The following is an 8533-nucleotide window of genomic DNA, read 5'->3' as shown; positions in this document are numbered from 1 at the left end:
TGCACTGGTGTTGAGTACAAACTAGGCCAAGGGTGTCAAACTCAAGGCCTGTGGGCCCGATCCAGATCCTGGAAACAGTGAAGGACCGGCACGCAATGCCTCTGCAAAAATGGAGCTTGGGAGAGTCGTAGGCTCTATTTTCAACAGCAATTGCCTCCTCAAACCCTCTGCCACTGAAATTGGAGTTCGCAGAGGCCACCCATGGCCTGCCCAGTCTCCATTTTCAGCCATGATAGCCTCCTGGAGCCCTTTTCCAACAAAAACTGAGCATGGGGAGGGATTTATTTATTTATTTTGTCCAATACACAATGAGGGTTTTAGTGGGTATATATCTATATACACATAGTAAAATACATGATGAAGGTTATAGAGGAGATACTCATAGTAAAATATATCTAAGAAATAATAGGAAAGAAGATATAGTAGTAGAACATATCAATGAAAGAATAGAAGAAGAAATATAGGAATAGAAGAAAGATATAGGAGATATAGGAGAGCAATAGGCTGTCGTGGCCAAAAATAGAGCCTCACTCTGGCCAGCCCAATCCACCCACCAAGCTCCGGTCAAACACAACCCCAATGTGGCCCTCAATGAAATTGAATTTGGCACCACGGAACTAGGCCCTTTGTATGATTTATGAAGTAATCCACAGGCCACGAAAACCAAAAAGGGTGATTTGGCTGGTTTAGTTGTGGCCAACACATCACGATCAATCTTGATACAAAGATACTCCTACTCCCCCCCCCCCCAAATAAATCACCTTCACGCCTATGTTAATCAGCAATATATTTTTTAATAGAGGCCTTTTATGTCATGCAAACAATTGAGCAGATTAGAAAAATCAAAATACAAAGATAAAATCACATGAGGTTATGATTAAAATACAACCACCAACATTCTTCTCCCATTCCAGATACAATAAATGTTATGAAAGACAAAATGAGGGATGGGGGTTTCACTTTGAATGGCTAGCTTTCTTTCCATGTTTGATTTTTCCTTTGATGTGTTGGCCTGGTGTGAAATATATCGAACACCATGCGTTCCTGTGTTTTTTAAGACTGTGGACTTTTAGAGATGTGTAATCCAGCCTCTGTGTGTGTACTCAGGAGCAAAGGGTATTGTCTAAAATCTGATTTTTGAGGACTTCAATGGCAATCAAAGCCAAAAGGAGAATGTTTCTGGGGATACCACTGAGGTCTCTCCATCTTGGGGTGGTGGGGTGGACAAAGAACCAAATCAAGATTTCAGTAAGCTTGCAAAGACTTTTATTGGCTGGTTCAGACACATTTGGACACAAGAATGGTTTGAGATAAGTCACCCCTCAAAGAAAGTTTGTATTAAATGATAGAAGGATGGGGAGGGAAAAAGAAAAGAGAGAGAAAAAAGAAAACCCATTTCTGTTTTTTTTACCTGCAAAAACGTGAGGTGGGGGGGATACACACAAAGTGATGCAGCTATCTGATTTTTGAGGTTTTTTACCTGCAAAAGGGTGGGGAGACGGGGCACACAAAGTGATACAGCTATCTGATTTTTGAGGTTCACCAAGAAAAAAAAATCACATGGCTTTGTATTGGATACTTATGAGAACAAAGCCTTTATAAGCCTTACCCTCTCATTAATTACAAGTGGGCAATGATACCCAATTATCGTCAGTTCCCCCCAAATCTGCTTGGTCCTTTAGGGGCAGAAGCACCTGGATTTGGGGTGAGTAAATATGCATGCATGCCAAAGACCAGCTATTATAGATTCTAGAGAGACCACCCAAAAAAAAAAAAAAAGGTTGGGAATGAAAGCGGCTTTTAGAGGCACCTTTTCAGTTTATCAGAATATTAAAAAATATAAAAAAATCATTGCAAAAAATCTTTTTTAAGAACCCTGATTAGAAAAGCCTTACCAAGAAGCTTTGTATCCCTGAGTGTAAAAGAGGGTCAAAAAGCCTAAGCTCTGAACCCTTCCTTTCCTAAGGAAGACAAATCTAAGAAATAAGAAAGAAAACAGCCTCCCTGAGATTAAAAAAGTTAAAGACGCCCGAGATCGGCTAGACAAAGACTGCTCAGGTGGAATGCATTGAGTGGCCCATCACAGCCGAGGCTGAAGCCGGAGCAATAAAAACTTCTTCGTGGAACTGGGGCATGTAAACAGCAGCAAACGCAGTCGTGTTGTAACCCTGGGGCGGTGGAGGCAGCTGGTGATGGACCCCGGGGCCAAGGCCATGGGGCGGAGCTTGGAGTGGCCCATGAGGACAAGCTTGGGGCAGAACAAGACCATCGGACTCATCCCGAGGTCCAGCTCCTGAGTTGCGTTTGCCCTTCTGGCGGCGGTTGCAAAACCAGACACGCACCACCTGCAAGAAACAAAGCACATGTAAGAACATAAGGAGAGCCATGCTGAATCAGGTCAAAGCCCATCAAGTCCAGCCTTCTGTGTCACACAGTGGCCCACCAATTGTCCATGGGGATCTTGAGCAGAAAGAGAAGGCAAAACCCTCCCTTTCCCTTGACCCTCAACAAATGGTACCCAACGGAATCCTGCCTGCCTCCACCAACATAGAAGTGGCATCCGTTTCAATAACCACCGATACACTTGGCATCCATGAATCTGTCTAATCCTGCCTTGAAACTATCCAGGCTGACAGCTGTCACGACCTCTTCTGGAAGTGAATTCCATAAACAAAGACTCTGGGTGAAAAAATATTTCCCTTTATTTGTCCTCACTTTCTTACCTATGAGCTTTAGGGAGTGCCCCTTGTCCTAGTATTGCGTGATAGAAAAAAGAATTTTTTTCTATCTACCTTTTCTATCCCCTGCATGATTTTATACACTTCGATCAAGTCACCCCTTAAACGTCGTCTTTCAAGGCTGAAGAGACCAAGGCATTGCAAACTGGTTTCATAAGGGAGGTGCGCCATTTCCTTTATAATTCTTGTTGCCCTTTTTTGCACCTTTTCCAGTTCCATTATATCCTTCCTGAGGTGCAGTGACCAGAACTGTACACAGTATTCCAATGTGGTCTCACCATCGATTTGTACAGAGGCAACACAACACTTACCTACTTATTTTCGATTCCCTTCCTAATCATGCCAAGCATGGAATTTGCTTTTTTTTTTAATTGCTGCTGCGCACTGGGTTGACATCTTCATTGAGCTGTCCACCAGAACCCCAAGATCCCTTTCTTGAGTTGTCTCAGAAAGCTTGGTTCTATTAAGTTACAACAAGAGCACTTAGAATTATATACTGCCCTATATTTTCTGCAACTAAATAAAACTCAAGTCATCCCGAGTTAAAATTATAGAAATTATAGTTCAACACATTTTGCTGCCACCCAAGTTGCACAGAGTGCTTACAATGAGGTGTGATGGAACTGTAATTCAACAGACAAACCTTTTTTCAAGTTAAAGTGGGTAGGGTGATTATGGCAATCATAGGGTGTTTGTGTCACTTTTACAGATTGACAGATAGTGTTTCGGAAGAAGATACCTCATGTTTTGACATTTTGTCTGGCGTTTTGACAATATGTCAGAATATCTTTGTTCCATGGCTCCCTTGCTTTCATCTTGAAAAAGTAATCTGTGCAGAATACTGTCTATCTCTCAACCTAAGGATAATCTTCTAAATCAATTTTTCTCTAAATTAGGTGAATGAAAGCACCCGGAATGGACTATCTCTCTATCTTGTTCTATGGTCCCAGAACGTAAAAAGGAATTTAATTTCCCATTGTTTTGCTAAGCCAAAAATAAATAAATAAAACTCTTTTGGAATGCAACCCATTCAAAACTGGTAATTGGCAACTATCACCATGTCTGGTGGCAATGACTTTCACAATTTAACTCTGTATGGCGACATGCTTTTAACTCTGCAATTCCTTTCTAAAGAATGATCCCGACCCTTCCCTAACAATGGAATATCTGTGTAATGTCCAGCCCTACAATATACTTTTGGAGTGTTCAGCATGGACTATCCTTTTTTGGCCCCAGGAAAGATAAAGAATAATTCCCATTGTTTGCTAAAACAAAAACAATAAATAAGTGTTTTGTTCTTGCAACCCACTCAAAACTGTCAATTGGCAACTATCACCATGTCTGATGGCAATTATTTTTGCAATTTAACCTTGGGTGGTAACATGCTTCTGAATCTCTCTGCAATTCCTTTCTCGCCCTTTTGGAGTCTGGATACTTTTGGAGTACCTAGAATGGACTATCACTCTTAATTCTGGAGACCTCACCTACAAAAAGATATTGACAAAATTGAACGGGTTCAAAGACGGGCTACAAGAATGGTGGAAGGTCTTAAGCATAAAATGTATCAGGAAAGACTTAATGAACTCAATCTGTATAGTCTGGAGGACAGAAGGAAAAGGGGGGACATGATCGAAACATTTAAATATGTCAAAGGGTTAAATAAGGCTCAGGAGGGAAGTGTTTTTAATAGGAAAGTGAACACAAGAACAAGGGGGCACAATCTGAAGTTAGTTGGGGGAAAGATCAAAAGCAACATGAGAAAATATTATTTTACTGAAAGAGTAGTAGATCCTTGGAACAAACTTCCAGCATACATGGTTGGTAAATCCACAGTAACTGAATTTAAACATGCCTGGGATAAACATATATCCATCCTAAGATAGAATACAGAAAATAGTATAAGGGCAGATTAGATGGACCATGAGGTCTTTTTCTGCCGTCAGTCTTCTAATGTTTCTATGTTCTTCTTTGGGCCCAAGACAGTAAAATAAATTTTAATTTCCCATTGCGAAGGCCAAAAAAAAGTGTTTTGTTCTTTTGAAATTCAGTTCACTCAAAAAGTGTCAGCTTGATTTCTTCCAAGCTCTGAATCAAAACAAAACCATACACTTCGAATCAGACATCAAAATCTGACCCTGGAGAGCTAGGATTTTGGGCACTGAGATGGTGGCTGCTTTGGGGAAATGCAATAAGACGGGGGTCACTCACATCCTTCTCCAGGCAGAGGTCATCAGCAATCTGTGAAATCTCCTGCAGGTTAGGCTTGGGGCATCGCTGATAGTACGCCTCGAGTGAACCCCGCACGCTGTTCTCAATGCTGGTGCGCTTGCGTTTCCGAGCCTGGATCATGGCCGACTCCATGGAGCACAGTTGCTGAATAGAGGACGAGAGCTATGTTTGGAATCACTGCTTGGAGGTCACAACCCCTTCTGACCCACCCACTAAGAGAGTCCCTTCTCCACCTCTGCTTAAAAGCTGTCAAAGCCACAGAGGGAGCAATAAAATAGCGTCAGGTGTCACAAACGAAGGCAAATATATGTGTCTCGGGATAATGTTGCAGGATTCAATATGGGTCGATCACCAGAACCAGTAATTTTGTCTTCCGAGCTTTCAGAAAAACTCGGAAAACAAAACTGCTGGTTCCAGTAACTGACCCAGGTTGGATCCTGCTTCAGATGTCTCTAGCATCTGCTACTTACAAGATTAAACAATCAATGCTGTGACAAAGGCCTATTGTAACAGTCTAAATGTCTCTCTTGGGTACCTGTCGGTCTTTTTAAACTCTCTATCCATGTCATTTATGCTTATAGAGGTAAGGCTCAACTTATGATCACAACTGAATTTCAGCATTTCTGTCACTAAGCAGCAATATTGTTCGGTGAATCACAGTAGATTTTAGACACACACCCCCGCCATGGTCATTAATTAAAAGTAGGGCTGCAGATTCACTGTTAAGTGAATCTGGTTTCCCTTGTTAACTTTGCTTTCAGAAGTCTAGTGGGAAGGCCACAAATGGCAATCACGCGACCCAAGGATGCTGCCACGATCATAAACACATGACGATTGCTGATGCCTGAATTTTGATCATGTGAGCATGGGGATGATGAAACAGTTTCAAGTAACTTTTTTCAATGCCATTGTTAACTTTGATCACTGAATGAATGGTTGTCAATGCCTACTCCTCCTAGCACCCAAACATTATCCATTCCCCAATGCAAACCTGCTGCCCAATCCTCCATTTTGTAAAGCCCTCCCTTTGAACCATGTTTCAATGAGTGACATATCCAAGTTGGATATTTCTTTTGCTTCCAAATCTGCGAAGCTTCCTTAGTCTCTAATTTCCTCTACCCTTTCCAACTTTGCGTCCCCCTCCTTCCAAAATTCCTTTCACATGTCAAGGTAAAGGAGCGTCTCTGCTAAATTAAGTCCACCAGATATATTTAAAAAGCTCACAAGCCAACATAGGTGGTTTATTGTTCTCTTCTACTGTTAATCAACTAGCTGTTACTTAAAGATAGATACCTATGATTTAGGAAGAGTAAACAACCACAAAGGAGTCACCATGGATAACTTGGGTCTACTTGAAATTATCTGGACTGCTTTCAAAATTATCTAAATTGGTAACTACCAACATGTCTGATGGCAGTGACTTTCACAATTTAACTCTGGATGGTTACATGCTTCTGAATCTCTCTGCAATTCCTTTCTGAAGTATGATCCTGACCCTTTCCTAACAAAGTAATATTCATGTCATGTTCACACCTTTTTCCAGCTCTACAATACACGTTTGGAGATCTCAAAGTCGATTCGATATTCCAAGAGTGATCTTTCGATTCATTGTTACATTTAGCTCTACATTCCATTCTCAGTGATTCCAAGCATAGAATGTCCTCTTTTTAAAGCAGCAAAACTGTGAGTTAACATGTCATCCACCATGATCCCCAAATCATGGCCCTCTTGAGTCCCAATATTGGACATGCAAGCTGGATCTTTCGTGCTGATGTGCATCAATTTGCATTTACATGTATTAAACCACATTTTCTTCTCTGAAGCCCATTCACCAGCTTGGAAAAATCCTTATGGGATTTTCTGCGCTCTCATTTAGATTTTACTATCCTGGATAGTGTCTAATAACATCAACAAATGTGGTCTCCTTACCTTACTGTTCATCTGAATATGTGGAAACTGTTTAAAAAGCAATTGATCCATGAAGGACTCTTTTTGAATATCTCTAATTTGAAAAGGGTTAATTTTTATTCTTCTGTTTTTCTAGGCAGCATCTTCCTTTTATCTAATAGCTGTTGAATTTTGATTACAAACTTCATACAAGAGAAATGTCAAAAGCTTTTTAAAAACCCAGATATCCTACCTACTAAATTACTGCTATCTACATTTTTGCTGACATCCTATAAAGTTAATGAAACAAAGCAAGATTTGTAATGAATGTTCAAATTATTTCCTCTTTCAACATTTTATCCAGAGTGGATATAAAGTTGTTTTTAATTAACCCATTAGTCTTCTGGCTTCATCTTTATCTCAGTTCATCTGATTTCCTCCTTGAAAAAGCTAGAATGTTCTACATCTTCAAAAATGAAGACAAGAATAAATACCTTATTTGGTTTCTCTGTAATTTCTTCTCTCCTCTTTTAGTTCTTTTAGGGCAGTGTTTTCCAACCTTGGCAACTGGAAGATATTTGGACTTCAACTCCCAGAATTCCCCAGCCAGCATCTGCTGGCTGGGGAATTCTGGGAGTTGGAAGTCCAGATCTCTTCCAGTTGCCAAGGTTGGGAAACACTGCTTTTAGGGTAATTAAGAGTGTGTGGATGTTAATGTGGCGGTAGCATATTTACAGAACATTCAACTGATCATTACTAAGGAATGAATGAACACAATTACAGAGCTTCAAATAATGATCAAAAGACTTTAGATTGATCATTCTCCCCTGTAGAACCATTTAGGCCCCAGTGAATGGAATGGATGGATGAAGAATGAATGAACAGAAACATGGAATGGAGGAAGCTGATCCACATAACTAAACTATGCTGAGCAATATAGCCAAAATTCATCAAATTTGTCTTTTGTCACTGGGACTGAAAATTTAGACACTGTGATTTTTTTCACCAGCTTGCTTTTCCCAAGCTTAGAACATAGAATCGTAGGACTGGGAGGGACCTGGGAGGTCTTCTAGTCTAACCCCCTGCTTGAGCAAGAGACCCTATACCAGTGATGGCGGACCGTTTTTCCCTTGGGTGCCGAAAGAGCGTGGGCATGCACTATCGCGCATGCACAAGTGCCCACACCTGTACTCTGGAGGCCAGAAAAAGCCTTGTTTTCCAACTTCTGGTAGGCCCAGTAGGGTCGTGTTTCGCCCTTCCCCAGGCTCCAAAGCTTCCCTGGAGGGTAAAAACGCCCTCCCCCGTCCCTCCGGAGGCTCTCTGGAAGCCATAAATGCCCTCCCAGAGCCTCTGTGCAAGCCAAAAATCAGCTGACCAGCACACACATGCACATTGGAGCTGAGCTAGGTAGGGCAACAGCTCATGTGCCAGCAGATATGGTTCTGCGCGCCACCTGTGGCACCCGAGCCTAGGTTCGCCATCACTGCCCTGTATAACTTCTGAATGCAAGCTCTTTCATTGGTTGATTGTTCTGTTAGGAATTTTCTTCTTAGTTCTAGGTTGCTTGTCTCCTTGATTAGTTTCCACCCACTGCTTCTTGTTCTGCCCTTGTTACTTTTTGTCTTGCCTTTTGGTGCTACGGGAAAACAATTTGACCCTTTCACCTTTGTAGGAGCTCC

At 41.4% G+C, this 8533-nt stretch overlaps 1 protein-coding gene across 2 annotated transcripts in view; it reads right to left on the bottom strand.

Annotated features, from left to right (window-relative positions):
- Positions 1-774: 774 nt before the first annotated feature.
- The window catches only part of POU5F1 (POU class 5 homeobox 1), a 28290-nt gene continuing 20531 nt past the window's right edge, over positions 775-8533 (bottom strand). The window contains exons 4-5 of one of the 2 annotated variants that reach the window (XM_070737812.1): positions 4947-5111; positions 775-2345 (exon numbers count right to left, since the gene is read on the bottom strand). In XM_070737812.1, the coding sequence (XP_070593913.1) occupies positions 2055-2345; positions 4947-5111 (456 nt within the window). In that variant the 3' untranslated portion in view covers positions 775-2054. The remainder of the gene's footprint in view (positions 2346-4946; positions 5112-8533) is intronic. The other variant, XM_070737813.1, reaches the window with a different exon arrangement.

Source organism: Erythrolamprus reginae, chromosome 2 (genome assembly GCF_031021105.1).
Source record: "Erythrolamprus reginae isolate rEryReg1 chromosome 2, rEryReg1.hap1, whole genome shotgun sequence".
NCBI classification, from domain to species: Eukaryota; Metazoa; Chordata; class Lepidosauria; order Squamata; family Dipsadidae; genus Erythrolamprus; species Erythrolamprus reginae.
The sequence above is the reverse complement of the archived record's forward strand: the minus strand, read 5'-3'. Positions and strand labels throughout refer to the sequence as shown.